This window comes from Anabrus simplex, chromosome 11, assembly GCF_040414725.1.
Source record: "Anabrus simplex isolate iqAnaSimp1 chromosome 11, ASM4041472v1, whole genome shotgun sequence".
Lineage (NCBI taxonomy): Eukaryota > Metazoa > Arthropoda > Insecta > Orthoptera > Tettigoniidae > Anabrus > Anabrus simplex.
The window spans coordinates 111,508,220-111,526,066 of NC_090275.1; the positions used below are offsets into that span (position 1 = coordinate 111,508,220).

The 17,847-nt window shown below is 37.5% G+C and overlaps 1 protein-coding gene across 5 annotated transcripts in view; it reads right to left on the reverse strand.

Moving 5' to 3' along the window:
* The window catches only part of LOC136883569 (zinc finger protein OZF), a 110,108-nt gene that overhangs the window by 13,779 nt on the left and 78,482 nt on the right, over positions 1 to 17,847 (reverse strand). For all 5 annotated transcript variants that reach the window (XM_067155957.2, XM_067155958.2, XM_067155956.2 and 2 more), the window contains one exon: positions 12,691 to 12,743. In XM_067155957.2, the coding sequence (XP_067012058.2) occupies positions 12,691 to 12,743 (53 nt within the window). The remainder of the gene's footprint in view (positions 1 to 12,690; positions 12,744 to 17,847) is intronic.

A 17,847-nucleotide genomic window follows, 5' to 3' on the forward strand; every position in this document is an offset into this window, starting at 1 on the left:
AATGTCCAATAACGGACCATTTATATTGGTATTATAAATTTGCTCATTCAGGACAAATATTTCAGATTCCCTATGGGAATCAACATCAATATCATCTGATGGCCAAGCAGGCATCAATTTTTAGTGATGAGACAAAGTCTCTTAGTGCATTGGCACTGCCGGTGGCTCCAGTTAGCCTACGCAGTGGCCTCCACGGTATGCGCTAGCCAGCGTATTGGTAGGTGTGCTAGGTACCAACTGATGAGCCCACCCTAGCACACGAGGGCGAAACGCTGGCAACCAAGAATGAGCTAGCTGGAAAATTTATAATGTCCAATAACGGACCATTTTTTATTGGTATTATAAATTTGCTCATTCAGGACAAATATTTCAGATTCCCTATGGGAATCAACATCTATATCAACTCACAGGATGTTGTAGAGTCTCCAATATCCTCTTCCGACCCAATATCTACATATGTGGACAAATATGTTTTATTCTCTGACTAACAATGAAATTCAAATTTCCCTCCAATTTTACTTTGAGTGTGTTCTCAGAAGATCTCTCTTTAACCCCTTGACGTACTTTGACGGATCTCTCCGTCCTGGCTCTCAACTGCACTCCGGTACAAAGACAGATCTCTCCGTCCGTGCGTAGTGTTTATTTCTGGACCCGCTCCAAGCCGGTTTCCTTTGTGAAAGGATTTGATATTAGTAAGGTAACCTCTTGACAGATGGAATCACTGTTTTATTCCAATGATGTACTCGATAAACACGCCTGTGCAGTTATTTTGCGGAAAGAATAAGCAGTATCTTAGCAACCTCATCGTAAGCGAAATCATGGCTCCCTCCATTATGAGTTACGAAGCGATTATATGGGAATTTTTAGAAGAGAATGACATTGATATAGAAATAAGCGACGAAGAATTTAGTGGATATGGAAAGTAGTGAAAGTAGTTCGTGTGATAGAAACTTTAGCGCTGGTAGAGGTGAACAAAGTGCTGTTTTGCCGTCAAATATGTCACTGAATTTTAGGCCTACAACTGATGCCGCACCAGCGGCTTCTAATCATGTTTTACACGATAGGGAATGGAACTGGGAGCACGTAAGTAATACTCCAGAGTATCATTCATGCGTCGCAAGTGGTGAAATAGTGTTTTCCAAAGGCACCTAGGACAATGCCCGAACGAACTACAAGTTGTGAACGAATTTCTAACAGCAGACTTTTCGGGAACATCTAACCAATGAGGTAAATGCTTATGCAAGTAAATGTCTTGTATCGGCTGCCGAGGATATAAATAGGGTAGTGTCATTTGGAAAGGAACACTGGTTTCCTATATCTGTGGATGAAATGAAGGCCAGATTACCTTGAAGTGGTAATGTATGATGGAAAAAAGACGTTCAGACCCAATCTTGTTGTTGACTACAACGGTGGTGTTGATTCCCATGACCAGAGACTCGCATCATTCCCCTTGATGAGAAAATATGTAAAAGGATACAAAAAATATACTTCTACATGCTAGATATGACACTTCTGAATTCCAACATCATTCACCCCCTCCTCAACCCTGAAAATAAGCGAGTAGGCTTTATCACCTTCCGGATCAATTTGTCCGAACAGCTGTTGGCAAGTGTGACCTTGCCTGACTATCCAAATTAAGGCACCCAAGCCCTAGAGATACACCACTGAGACTTCAAGAGAGGTACTGGGGACACTTTCCAACCAAAATACCCCCAACAACATAGAAGGTTATCCCATCACGGAGATGCAAAGTCTATGTGACACGGGGTCTGAGGAAGGAATCTTCATTTGAATGCCACCGGTGCAAGGTGACGATGCACGAATATGACTGTTTTATGACCTACCATATTCACAAAGACTTCACAAAGTACATCTGACAGTAGTTTGTATATATCCTTTCATTACGTTGCTGTAAAGCATGCTTTAATAGTGTTGGTGATAATATCATGTAAAGTAATGAAAATAAATGGTACACCAAGGCACAAATAAGTTCAGTTAAATGGTATGTGAATGGGTTAAACTTCACTGTTTTTCAACTTTCTATAACCTCCTTGGTAGCACTCAGCAAGTTGGCAGGAAGTGAAGACATGGATACATCACAGGACAGCCGACTTACAGGTAAATGCTTGTTAACGCTTCATTTACGGGCTTGTCTGATAAACTTTTTCAGTTAGTTTCTGGCAATCAAAGATCCGAACTGACGAATAATGCAGAAATGTATTATTGTTTTTATTTGGTGTCGATTGTATGTGCATGCAAATTATTTTGTCCACATATGTGGACATTAGGTCTCCATAACAACATAACAACAACAACAACAGATTTAACTAAATCTACATTAATCTAGAACACATAGGGGAAACTGTCATAAATAATCATATTTAGTTACACAATCAATCTGTTTCTAGGTTTGCCGGTCATCTTCCTCTAGCCATGGATGTTAAAGACGAGCAAAGATACCGAAATCCTGGCTGCAACGAAAAAAGCCGCATTCTCTGCATAACATGCAAAGTCTACTTGCATTGTCTTAAGGACAGGAATTGTTTTGTGCATTTCCATATGTAAAAGGGAAGAAAACGTAGTCTGTTACTGAACCCATTGAGTCTAAAATTGGGCCACAGTGACAGCTGAATGGCCCACATGCCTAGCCATTGCACGATACGACCAACCAGCCTCGTGAAGTCTCACAATACAGCCTCTGTCAAATGCTGTCAATTGGTGGATAGCCTGTCTAACACATCTGAGAGGCATCACAGGTACTTTATACTGTACGCAGTCCTCTCTGCACGTCTTGCTTAACTGTACGATTCTCATCAGCTGACTGGTATCAACTTATCAACAACAGGACAGCGCCATAACAAATGCACTCTGGTGGGCATTCTACACATTAGAGATCCTTGTAAATCTAATCATTTACTCACACTCAATGGTATGCATGTATAACGAAATGGGATAATATCGGGCCTCTCCCTCTAGGTGCTTAACATTTTTTGTCAGGCATTTGTTTTTAAATTTTATTTCCGGTGGTTTAATGTTCCATTAAGACATCAAAGGTTTTCAGCAATGCAAGGATGGGAAAGGGCTAGAACTGGGAAGGTAGCAGCTATGGTCTTAATTTAAGTACAATCACAGCATTTCCCTGGTTTTGAATATTAACCTCAGTATTTATATTATTCTTTTCCTCGTGTGGTGCATCTTACTTTATAATCTTTTTGCCTTTTAATTATGTTTGGTAACCATCTACAAGAATGCTACTGTAATATTTTATTCATTCAGCTAAGCTATTCCATTAATAATTATAATAATATAAAGCATGCTTTTTTAAAACATCCACTAATATCATTAAATTTATAAAATATTAGGGTGAGCTGTGAATCTGTTGCATCTTTCTACTGTTGGGTCATGTAATTGTTGCCCAGCTTTCTTTGGTTTCAACATTGCATGCCTTTGTGATGTCATGACCCATTGTTTGCTGGATCCATATTATGAACGGACATGGCTGCTATCTTGTCTTGTGGTGACTGAAGATATACCTGTAGTTTTGGGATTTTTAACTTGTTTTGTGATTTGTTAAATTATATGATTCTGATGGTGTTAGAAAATGTTTTTTTCAAAGATCTGTTGATTAAAAATTCAAAAGGTGGTGTTTTCTGTTTCTCTGGAAAAATGTAAAAATTTGGAAAGCCATCAGGTTTGTACATTAACTGCATTTTGAGTCAAATAAAATTAATAAAACATTAAATAAATGAAAACAAATACCAGGTAAACCATTAAACATGCCCATGAAATGATGAGAAAACGCTTAAAAGGAAGTCACATTTGTATTTTACATTCACCTCAAAGCAGCGTTTCGAAACACATTTTAAATGAATAAATAAAATATATAAACCCTTATTATTGTATTCTGTAAGTCTGTCCAGGGCAGAAACTGCTGTCTTTGGCATTTTTAAAACCAAATTTCCAACGTCTGGTAACAAACACTGTTATCCACATAGTTGATTGTAGACACACCAGTATAAAGCAGTAACTGCATGCAAAATTTACTTATCTGCTTTTTGCTTACTGCCAAGTTTGGAACTACCACAATGAACACATGACCACTAACCTATTCATGCAAATAACACACTAGCTTCAATGATAACACACAATTTGTGTCTTTCTATTTAATTATATAGAATTCTCTGCTATGAATTATATTCAAACAAATACTGATGTAACAGCAGGTAAACATAATTCTCTATTTGAATAACATACACATTACATTTTGGCCAAATGATTCACAGCACGATGTAACGGCTGTTCACCACTACCCACAGCGTTACTATCGATGTTTCCTATAGTTATCCATCGATATAATCATTTTGACCAACATCTTTTTAGTAAGAAGACTATGAAAAATATACTGTAGTATTGGTTGCCACTCATGAAACTAAACAATCAACCATTCTTGAATTTACAACAAACAAATTTGAATATCAGCTGTGGAAAAGAATGTTTTGAGCGACGTGGGAAAACTTTATAAAAATGTTGTTATTTTTCAGATTGTCATGTTTGTGGTGTTATTCACAAAACTTGTGTTGTTAAATTCACTCCTCAACAACACAAAACATTTAAATACGTGAAAATAAAACCATCCTAACCTATAAACATGATTGTTTTATTGCTCATTAGGGGAAAGTAACACCTCTAGTGATTTAGCTTCATACTTCAGTGATTTTTCCCAAATCCCAATTTTATGCAAACCAAAATGAAGAATGGTGGTTCATGATCTCCCATTGAGGTTACGTTCTCATGAGAAAGGACTTAAATGTAATGTTTTGATTTGACCGTTTTTCTTAAATTATTTTCATTTTATTTCATCATCAGCAATATCATCATTTTACCGTTCCAGTTTCCCAGGTAATCTTGGTGAGCCTCTTCCCCACTAATTGAGATACTTTCCATTGTTAATGGTGTCACGTTGGTGATGAGTTTTAGCTCTCCCCAACCATTTTTCAAACCTGCATTCATGCTATAGAAATTGGTGTCATTCGGAAATTATTTCCGTCTTGTATTCAACTAGTACTTTCTACGTGGCCTTGCCCACATTATTTATTTGATACCATCTTCATCATTGTAACCATGAAGTTATATTGCTTTAATGTTTTCTCTTGGAATCCTTAAACTTGGTCGGTACAATTACATGCACTAAGTTGTAGTGTCTTCTTGAGGGCGAGTCTATTACTTTCTCTTTCTGCTCGGTGGGGCCATGCTGATTATTGGTGTGCCGCCATGAGTTGTGCCTTGTGTAAGATGAAGGAAGGACGTGTGTTTGCTGTGCTCCGGGATATGGTTCCTATCTATGATATGGAGCCTGGATAGTTGTTATTTGTGTGAGGGCTTGCCCTCGGAAATCTTCTTAATCTTTTTCAAACAGAACATCCTCTTATTTATTTACTTTTCTTCTGGATATGGTAAAGTACTAGTGCCTCTACATGAGTAGACCATGGTAACGTGTTTCTGCAGCTTGAACCAACATGTAAGTCTCTTCACAATTCTAATCCTTTTGGCCTCTGGATTCTATGGAAGATGATGTACAAAACTTTGCGTCTGAAGATTTTGGGTGTGTGAACTTCTAAAAGGGTCCATCTTCGCATTCTTTTGATTTTAGTTAGGGTATTCATTAAATCGGGTTCCTTTATTTATCTTGATAATATCGCTTAATTGTTTCTGAAAAGTGAGCGTAGTGAATTTTACGAAGGTTACTTCCAAATAAGTATTATGATTTCGCATTTCTTCTTGTTTCAAAAAGGCAAATTGGTTTAAACTTACCTAACCTTTATGGTATGCATAATTGGAAAGGTAGCTACTCTGTTTATAAATTATAGAGCACAAGAGGTTTCACCTGAATTTCAGTGAAATGTTTTTCTGCCACATTCTAATTCTGGTTAATTAATTTTATCTTGTAGTGTTCATTTTTCATTATTCCTCCTGTGTATGTACCATTGTTGTACTTGTTTTGATAGTGGTGGTCGCTATGGACTCATGGCGCGTTTACGTTACCATAGCAACTGGTTGGGTTGATGATTATTATTATTATTATTATTATGGGGTGGCTCACGCTCTTTGCGTTTGATTTTTATTACATGGGTTGGGTGTCCCTACATCTCGGTGGTGTATTAACTTGTTTTCCTTGCCTTTTCCTTCTTATTTCCCTTCATTATTTTGCTGGGGTTGGTTTAATTCTGCCCTCCTGTTGGTGGTATGATTATGTTTTCCGGCAGTAAGATACATACTGAATTCTGGTGGAATCTCTGTGATGATTGTTGGTGCTGTTCAAGTATAATAATAATAATGAAAGAAAATTAAATTGCTTGAAACTATGGAAGAAAATATCTTAAGCAAAGAAATGGTTTCTGGTGGATTGTAAAACAGGTTACTAAATGCTCAATTTCTTGGAGGTGTTTAAAAATATAGAAAATCTATTATTTCTTTTTTTTTCCCTTTTTGTTCGGCCGAACACTTAAAATTTATACATCACTATTTTGATTTTAAGTAGTTTATAGTTTCATCTCGAGGGCGTTCATTTCTTTAATTTTATACTAATTATGTCTCCCTTTTAACTCTTATTTATTGAATAAAATAATATGTACCTTGTTCTCAATGAACCTCTTGTTTTCTTTGGTAGTGTTAAAACAACTTATTGCCATACCAGGGGTTATTTTGGGTTCATGGTCTCTGGGTAACTGATGGATTTAATTAAAGTAGCGGTAAGTGTTTGATGTTAATGAACTATTTTTGCTGTTGCCTTTAATTTTCTTGCCTATGTTTAACTTCTGCTGCTGATAGTCGGTAAGGCGGCAGAATGGCATCCTCCAATATCCTTCCCCAATCTGCAAGGTCCGTTTTACGATGTCCATGCAGTGGGTTCTTGGTTTTTCCACCATCCGTTCTCCTGCCACATGTCTCTCCAAGTTAACATACGCTGTCCTTGTTGGCTCCATCTTCATTATATGCCAGAACCATCTCAATCTGGATATGCTGACTTGATTTAACAATGTCTCAATCCCAGCTTCCTTTCTATACATGTCATTCCATAACTTGTCTGGTTTTTATGATTCCTCCTAGTGAGGGTTCAGGTTTCTATACCATAGGTTAAGATCGGTATGAAGTACTGATTCAACATCACCAGCTTTGATTTTGTTGGTACTTCAGGATCCCAGAGGAGTGCTCTTACTTGCTGGAAAAAGTCAGAGCTCTTCTAAAACCTCTGTGGCTAGTGTGTCCCAAGAAATTACACTGCCCAGGTATGTAAAGATTTCCACACTTTCCAGAGGATGGTTTCCTATCATGATGTTCATTGATCATCCTTCTCTGTCTATTGTCATCATAACTGTTTCGGGTTCGTTTACAGTGAGACTGAATTCCTGGAACTTAACCTTCTATTCATTGAGTCTCAAATGTACTTCTTCCTCAGTTTTTTCCAAGATCATAACATCCGTGAAAGCCATTGCATTTAGTTCATCAGAGGTTTTCTTGATGTTCTTCATTATCGGGCCAGCATATCCAGATAGTGCACTGCCTTGCTGGGCTCCACTTTCGGTCTGGAACCAGGATGAATGTCCGTCACCCAATCACACACACTTGGTACAGTGCTCATACAGCATCTGAACTTTCCTCACCAGTCTCTCTGGCACATTCCTTTTTCTCAAGCATTTCCATAATCTTCTCTCTTGCAATGCTGTCATATGCCTTCTCAATATCAAGGAAAACCATGAATAAATCTTTGCCTTTCTCGAATATTTCTCCATTAACATAAGGACACTGAAGATTAGGTCTGTTACAGACCTATTAGGCCTGAAGCCATATTGCTCCCCTTACACTATGGCTCTCAGATGACTCGCAATCTGCTCTCTAAGATTTTCTCAAGAATAACTAAAACCCATGGCGCGACAGCCCCAAAGGGCCTTGGCCTACCAAGTGACCGCTGTTCAGCCCGAAGGATTGCAGATTGTGAGGTGTCATGAGAATCGCAAGATGAATCCGCTCGGCCGTTATTCTTGGCTTTCTTAACCGAGGCCGCTATTTCACCGTCAGATAGCTCCTCAAGTGTATTCACGTGGGATGAGTGGACTTTGAACCAGCCCTCACATCCAGGTCAAAATCCCTGACCTAGCTGGGAATTGAATCCGAGGTCCCTGGGTAAGAGACAGGCACATTACTCCTGCACCACGGGGCTGGCTTCTCAAGAATAAGCCCATGAGAAAGGAGTGGTATTCCCTGGTAGTTGCAGCATTTTTGGTCATTTCTATTCTTAAACAGGGGGATAATGAGACCCTTGCTCCAATCAGCAGGTATTTTGTCATCCTTCCAAACTACACTGAACACCCTATGTAGCCAATGTACACCCTGTGTGGCAGTATGATTATGGGACATTTATTACTAACTGTGGCATTCTATATGTGAGAATTTTTTTCATATCTAAATGTATGATCATAATTATACACCATTGACTGTGACAGAGCATTTGCCTGTATTCGTTAACTAGTGTACCTCCATCTTGGACTGAAAGATAAACATGTAATTGCTATATTTGCTGTTCTTTGACAGCACTGCATGATCCTCACTTGTTTATAAGTACTGCCTGCGGGCAAGCATCTCCGTGTTCTGTGCGTTGCTACTCGACTCTCTTCTAGGATGGTCGTGTTGTGGGCTACTCTCTGTCTAGCCATGTTGGTTAAACGGAATGATTATCGACCACCATAGTGAACTTCAAACAGCTTTGGAGCCTCAGTTTTTAACATCTATTAACAAATTTTGAATGTGGTGGTGTAAAATTAATTTTTAATTTGTTTTATATGTGACTCAAGTGATGTTTATTAACATAAGCTTTAATTACCTAGTACTCAAGTATTCAATCTGTGAGGTTTGTGCATTATTACAAAGTGAGCCTAAGTAGATTATTCCTGGGATGCGATGTCGGTAAGGGCTCACCCACTTACATTTTTAAGACTTTTCCCAGACAAAACAACTCGCCTCATGCTGTGTATTGGAACTCCAAGATATCGGACAGCAGCTACCTATTATTCACTGAACTGTACACATCCTTACCACTTTTGTAATGAACTGATTTACTTGAAAATTGTGGTTCATCAGTGGAAATAATTTTTGAGGAGGTATTAACAGTGTTTCCCTTCGAAATTCTCAAACTGACCTACTGCCTTATTTAAGTAAATTTTCAAAACAAATACTTAAAACTGTGGTTCCTGTTGTCAACTTGCATTGCCTTGCACACTGTGTAGGGGCACGTAAATATTGTTCTAAGTAAAGAGAAGGTTCCCATAATTTTATTATTAAAATTTGAAACTCTTTATTGTATACACCTTAACCTATGTGGATGTATGACCTTAAGCAATATTCTTATTAGCTGCTTGGGTCACGATACACATTTACTTGTGAATACTACTTTTAGGGTTTCTTGAGTAACAAAGATATTTAATTTCTAAAGAGAACTGAAGTGGCATATTTAATCTCTTTGGGGTTTTATTTCCCTAAATGTTATGGACTTGTTTGTTTTCTCGTAACTGCCATCCCTTCCTATTGCTGATGGGTGGCGTCACCTCGCAACGCTAAATAAGATAGGATAGATGTAACACTATTTGGCAGTCTGTAATTGCCTTCGAGGAAGCATTGTTGGATTGACGCTTGGTTGGCATATACTTAAAAGTCATTGTTTTGAAAGTGATGTGTTCGGCCTTTTCCTCACGATGAATATCTTGAAATGTGGAATTTAACCCTTTGCAGTCCAAATTTCTGTCACGTGTTATAACAGTCTGGTCCAAATTAATTTTGCACATTTTTACCTAGTCAGATTAAACTCAGATCTTTTATTAGTAACGATACTTATAATATTATGATTATTATATCACATAAACATGAGTCTAGTGAGTTACTTACAGGTCTGCACAAAAGTTATCAGTGCAGGAGTGAAAGATAACAAAATCTGAAGTGGAGTGATGCAGCTAGAAGGTAACTGCGGTCCTCTAGTTTCCTGACCTGATGAATAACTTAGTCTAGGAGGCTCACTATAATGAAAAGTTACATTCCGGTAAACACTACTGTCGTTTGCATTCCCACTTGTATATGCGACAGTATTTTCAGCATCACTGTTACTCAAATGATCAACACTGATCTGAGAAGCATCATCATTGCCGTGTGCCATATCCCCTCCTCCACCCCGGCACATTACCTTTGTGCGTCTTCTTGCTACTGTAGCAGACACTGGAACTTCCTATTCTGAATCTTCAGAAACAGCATATGATGGTCCGGGATTATTCGGTGCTTTTATACGCACAGGTCCTGTCGCTGAAATTTTCGAATTTCTTTTTTAAAAATGGGTATTAATTGAACTATATACTTCAATTTTCTATTAGAAATTTGTCTTCTATAAGGGGGTCCCCCTACAAATAATTTATTGCAGTATATGAGAGTTCTCAAGGTAAGGTCTTGCATTTATGAACTGGAGTTTGGTTGTCAAAAGGAAAAATAGGTATATAAGATGTATAAAGGATGTTCATTACGAACTGTAACTTAAGTGGTTTTGAGTATTATTTTCAGAGAGACTAGGCGAGATGGCCATGTGGTTAGGCCGTGCAGCTGTAAGCTTGCATCTGGGAGATAGTGGGTTTGAAACCGACTGCCGGCAGCCCTGAAGATGGTTTTCTGTGGTTTCCAATTTTCATACCACTTAATTAAAGCCACAGCAACTTCCTTCCCATTCCTAGGCCCTTCCTATACCATCGTCATCGTAAGACCTATCTGTGTCGGTGAGACGTAAAGCAAATAGTAAAAAATATAAATATTTTCAAAGATATAATCTTCCTAATTTTCAAGTTTTCTTTTAAGTAAAGAATATTTTAACTGAGAATATCTGTTAAAGACTTTAAATTTTTGTGATGGTACCAATTTCTAGAAGATATTGTAATGAACTTCAGAGAATTACTCCAAAAAGCATCCTCACGATTTTAAAAGCATTCTGGAGAATAATTTTGATGATTCTTTCAATTTTTGTTTATGAAATGCATTTCAATTCAATTATTCAAATGTTTATTTATGAAGAATTTTTTTTATGTTTATTTCTAACTTATTTTGTATACCCATCAGATTTTACAGATTTTCCTCAATAAATTTTGTGAGTTTAATTACTGGTGTTCTTTCAAGTATTGTTCTATCCTTATTTACTTTATTTACTCCTCTGTTGCAGTCATTTGACCTTGGTTTTCTCAGATTTCCATCGCTTCCCTGTCCTGTTCCCTTGTGCTTATGTCAAGACCAAGGCATAATTTCACATTGGGATGGTCTCTAGGCTGGTTGTGCTGGCAATTGACACTATGTGCTTGCAACATTGTGCTGTCACTTGTTTTGTTGTCCTGGTTGAACACCAGTTGGTACACCATACCTGGACTCTTCCTGCTTTAATCATGTCAATGCTGACTTCATCAATTCCTGGGGATTTCTCTCGTGGGATCTTAAGAACTGCTTGTGTTTCTACCCATGTAATAGGAGGTTCTTCTGTGTAGTTTTCAACAGCCATCTTTTTATTTCATGTGATTCCATCTTAATTAATTTTTACAATACTTACTTTTATTATTTCACTGTCACCTTCCCCCTTATGATGATGATGATGCTTGTTGTTTAAAGGGAGCCTAACATCGAAGGTCATCGTCCCCAATCTCCCTTATTACTAAAATATATCATGTCATTCATTTTATCTCATTACCACCTAAGATGAGGTTGACATCACGAACAGCATGCGATTATAAAAACTTGCTACAAAGATTTGTCCCACTTCATACCTGACCCTGTAGAGAAAACAAGGGTGGACACACACATGCACACTCACTTAAACACTTATGATTGTATCCTCTGCATTTTTAAATTTTCATTTAAATATTAGTGTTGGTCTGTTACTTCTTTGAAAGATCATAATTTTTCCCAATACTTAAGCATCCCTTATCTTCTTTCTATTTCTTATTTTCATTGTTTTGGGAATTGTATGGGTTATTTTTCTCCACATTTTCCATGAACTATTCCTATGTTGCTACTTGTTGTACATTGGTAAGTATTTTCCCCGATACTACCTACCATACACGTCTTTGTCCAAAATTTAACTGAGTTACACTAGTAACAAAGCCTGTCCTCTTTACGTCACATCCGTGAGAATAGTGTCACTGGTAGTGTACTACTTTAACTTAAAGTAATTGCCACTGAAATAAATAGAGTCCATCCAGTGATAGCTGCCCAAAAATAATGAATATAGTATTAACATTCTTTCAGGGCCTATGAAAATTAATTATTAATTTTTATTGTCTTCTTAGATTCATCAGGAGGCTGAATCCATGTGGTTTCCCTCTTATAAGGGGACTTATTTGAGTGGATTTTCTCTCTCTCTCTCTTGGTAGTAAATATTTTACATTTATACATTATTATTTACTGTATTAGTCTCCTTGGTCTCTTCTTTATTTCATTAAACTGCTGCAGTGTTTTTGTTTTCATGCTATCAGGTAAAGAACAAGTGTTCCTTATTTGTCGTATGGAAATCTGGCAAACCTAAATCATGTGTGTTTTCATCACTCTAAAATGTTTAGTTTTTAATTCAGTCACTATCCTTGTGGTGATAGACAACACAGGGACAAACAAGTAATCACTTACTTTTCATTTTCTTTGACAACCACATCTGCAGCTGGCTTGTCATCAGTCTCTTCCTGGAACAAACAAAGTCATTTATGTTGACCGCATACATGATCTACACGTTTTGTGATAAATGTTCTATGTATTAAAGAGTCACATGGGAACATACATTTAAATGTACATCATGCACAGAGTGATTAGGCCGTGCAGTTAAGGGCGTGCAGCTGGGAGCTTGCATCCAGGAGGCAGTGGGCTCGATCGCCACTGTCAGCAGCCCTGAAGATGGTCTTCCATGGTTTCCCATTTTAATACCAGACAAATGGTGGGGCTGTATCGTAATAAAGGCCACAACCGCTTCCTTCCCACTCGTGGGTCTTTCCCATCCCATTGTCATCATAAGACCTATCTGTGTCGATGCCAAGTAAAGCCAATTGTAAAAAATAAAAAAAAAGGATCATGCAAAATCTATTTGATATGGACATTATTTCTGGCTTTTTTGTGACCTATTAGGAATGCTGACCAGTACTTCCCTCCTCATATTGTAAAGGACTGTGTAATTGTACTGTACATATGACATTCCTTGAACATAAAAATGCTGCCAAATTGATGTTGTAGACTGAAACAATAAATATGACCAAAAGTTGCACTATTTTAACTAAAATTAATAACATTCTTCATTGTATAATAATCATGTAAGCAATGTACACAGTACAAAAATTTCTCCTGTGCAGCTGAAATTCTCAAACGGAGCTATTTTAGAAAAGTTACTCCAAGTGCATACAGTTCGATCTTCAACTTAATAACAAGTTAGCTATGTAATAAGACCTGTTCATACATTGTAACCGACAACTGTTTTCAATTTTTGGCATCTTTTTTTTTTTTTTGGCATTTGATGAAAAGTTCTTAATGATTATACTGCAGGATAGTTGATTTCAAAAATATGTTACCATGTCAGGCAGGAAATAAATTCCTATACTGGAGGATGTCAGATGGAAAGGAGGATCAGGATTATTTGGAGATGGTTAGGACCATCCATCAATGTTAACCATAATTTATTATGTAATCCTTATAGTTTTTCCCATGAAGGGTCCTAAGTCTGCACAGGTACTTTTGAAGGGTTCCATTACGAGATGCCACAGCTGCCATGTTTCTTTACCACTCTTTCAATGAGCCAGTCAATTTTCTGGTACTGCACATAATGATGTGCTCTCATGCAACTTACTGAGAACTCTTCAACTGTCAGGAAGTAAAACACAATCATTCTGGAAGACATTTCCATCCTTTAAGGTGTACTGGTAACAGTTACTGCAGTTTTTCAGGTCTTCAAAATTCTGTTAATTTCTGGATCCTTTTGGTTTCATTTCTTTCAGTTTACAAGTGCAGAAGATTGTTTTTGGGGTATGCAATTTTGCCCTACCCTGAACTTACACATCTTTTGCATTTTGCTTCTGTCACCTAGTGTAGCTCACTTGAACAATAAAGTTGGTATCACTGCCACTGGTCATATTCCCTTGCTGACATCTGGTGACTGTACGTACGTCATTCACAGTGTGACTGTTGTGAGAGACAGGAGGACTGTTCCAAGGCTGGTAGGTTAGAATGTAGGAAATGGCCCTTAAAAAAAAAATTTCCCTTCTGGTTAAGAGACATGGTTATTTTAATGTTATGTCTTAAGTACGTAACTTTTAACCTTCCAGTGCTGGCGCCCAATCAAGATTATCAAATGCACTTTCTAGATCTATGAATGCCATGTACATGGGCTTGTCCTTCTTATTTCAAACTCCTAGGATTAGCCGTAAAGTCAGCATTGCTTCATGTGTTCTTACATTTCTCCTTGAAGCCAAACTGATCTTCTCCCAAGTCGGCTCTGACTTTCTTTTTTTTTTCCATACTTCCGTAAATAATACACGTTTACATTTTGCAAGTGTGAGATACTAAACTAATGGTATGGTGGTAGTTTCCAATTGTCATTACCTGCTTTGTTAGGAATAGGTATAACAATATTCTGTCTAAAATCAGGTGGCACTTCTCCTGTATCATACATCTTATACACCAAATGGAATAACCTCTCTACACTGGTTTCTCCTAAGGCAGTCAGGAATTCTGAGGGTACTGTATATCATCAATTCCAGGTGTTTTGCTGCTATTTAGGTCTCTAAAAGCTCTGTCAAATTCTGACCCCGAATTGGGTCTCTCCATCTCACCAGCAAGCCTCTTCTTGTTCCAGAACATTAGCATCCACTACTTTCCCTTGATACAATTGTTTAATATATACTTGCAATCTTTCTGCCTTGTCTTGTAGAAGTGGTTTTCCATCTGAGCTCTTAATATTCATACACCTAGTTTTCTTTTCATCCAAGGACTCTTTGATTTTCCTGTATGGAGCATCTACCATTCCTACAATGATACAACCTTTAACATCTGGCACTTCTCTTCCAGCCATTCCTCCTTAGCTGTCCTGCACTTTCTATTGACTTCATTTTTTAATTGCCTGTATTCTTTCCAGCCCTCCACATTTATTTGCATTCTTGTATTTTTTTTGTTTGTTACTCAGGTCTAATATCTCTCAAGTTATTCACGGATTCTTACTTGATCTTACCGTTCTTCAGCAACCCTGCAGATCTCATTCTTCAAGACTGTCCACTCTTCAACTGCTGTGTTTCCTTCAGCCTTTTCATTTAGTCCTTGTGCAACATGTTCCTTGAAACAATCCCTCATACCCTTTCCTTTCAAGTTATCCAGATCCCGTCTTCTTGCATTCCTCCTTTCAGTTTCTTCAACTTCAGATGACATTTCATGACCACCAAGTTGTGGTCGAGTCCACATCCGCTCCTGGGAATGTCTTGCAATTGGACACCTGATTTCTGAATCTCTGCATAAGTACAATGGAGTCTATTTGATACCTTCCTGGGTCTCCAGGTTTCATCCATGTATACAGTTGTCAATCGTGGTGTTTGAACCAAGTATTAGCAAGGACTAAATTTTGATCAGTGCAAAATTCAATTAGGTGATTTCTTTTATCTTTGTCTGTATTATTGTCAAATGGTTTCTCCTTATTATCAGTTATAATGTCCTCGAGTAAAGCTTGTAATCACCTTTTTCCTTGGTTGTAAGCCACAGTTTGAAAATTAAGTGTGAGTTATGAATTAAAACAGCAGTTCCTAGTCATTCAGCAGAGTCATACAGAAAACTATCCTGTTCAAAGAAATTTACAGCTTAGGATGTGCAAGAGAGCACAAACCACAATCACGCTTGCAGTTACATCAATACTGGCCCCACACTGCTAAAATCTCAGCTTACAGTAAACATACACCATGCACATGTTCACAGACACACTAGATGCTGAAACAGGAAGTTAGACCACAAAACATGTTTCAAAGCCCACTCCTCTGAGTGCAGTCAAGGAACACACAAGCTTCAGGTCTGAAAGACTTGGCATCAGCACTGGAAGGTTACATTTGGGCATTTACATCTACTCTATTTCGTTGTTAAACAATGCAGGTGAAATTTACAGTCTTTTATCAAGCTAGTAATGGAGAAACTTTTCTGTCATGTGAGATAAACAAAGGCACTTGAACTTGTTTGAATTTCTCTTACATAAAATTGATGAATACCATGTTGGTTCCATATTAAATTTGAATAATAAAATAATTATTGCTTTAAATGGAATATGATGTATTTTCCACCATTCAATACGTAGAAAGATATGAATAAATATGTTAGTAAATGTTTTCGTCTGTGTGGCATCCTTTAGCAAATGAATTTAACACTAGAGCACTAGCACTTACAAATTGTACGAGTCAAGGACAGATACTTCCCTCCCCTCTATCCTGTGAGCCGTTAGGCTCCGTCTCATTCCAGGCATGCTGCCCCGGGTCAGTTGTGGTTCCGCAGCTACTATGAGAAGGCCGCTGCTTGGGGTAAGTTTGCCACAATATATTTTTGTAATTAATCACTTCTTTGTAATTTAATGAATGCTAGTTATGGGAGGTAAAGGAATTCTTACAGAAATCAGCAGTGATATGCAGTCGGTGAGTTCCTTTACTATTTCACATTCTCTGCATGAAGCCTATCTTACCGACATTGGGTTATATTTCTGTAACACGGATTTGGTCTTTTGTTCTTTTGGTGAAAAATTAAAATAATGAACCATCAGACACTTGCAGAGGATTATATTTTGGATTTGCTTTTACCTGACGATTAAGGAGAAAATTATTTACACCAAGCAGATTTTGGTCACAAGGATGGACAGGACAGCAATAACAACCCAGAATACATTCTTGATACTTCTGATTCAGAATACGCAGAAGAGAGTATATGGGTATGCCTTTATGAAATGGAAAGAACAAATGTAAAATCGATAGCTAAAAAGTTTCCACTTATTCAATATGCACTTATTGTAACAATAAAGACATAGATTCGGAACTAGTTTCGGTCTCTCTAGAGACCATCTTCAGCCAAAATTATGTTAAAAACAAATCACGACATACAATAAAATCATGATAAACAATAATAAAATAAATGTTGTTATTGTAGTGTATGTCATGACCTGTTTTTAACATAATAATTTGGACTAAAGATTGTCTCTAGAGAGACCAAAACCAGTCCCGAATCTATGTCATTATTGTCACAATAAATGAATACTGAATAGGTGGAAATTTCTTAGGTTTTGCTTTCACATTTGTAATTGCTCTTCAATTGAGATCATTATGAAGTTTACTGCTTATGAAATGGAAAGTAAGCGGAAACAAAGAGGAAGACCAAGAAAGCTTCTGAAGTGTACGATGGGAAGTCTAGAAATGGGCAATGACAGCGACGATGAAGAAGAGGGGGAAGAGATACTGACCAGCGGAGAGAATTAAATTAAAAGGAGGAGAGGGAGAAAGCAAGATAAAAATGAAAGTGATCAGGAAAACAGTCAAAATGAATTTTTTGCATAAAGTCAAATTATCTGCAGAAATAGGGGAGAAAACACAAGATCTACACATAAAAGTAGTTGCAATCTATCAGCTGAAAGAAACACTGATACTGGAGTGGAAGGAGAGTGTCCAATTGGAGATAGTAGAGGAAAACCATACATAATTAAATTACAAGATACAGAAGAAATCACTGGAAAGAATGGTTTTAACATAGTGTCCACAGAAATGTTCTCTCAAGTTACCCTGACTTTCCTTGACC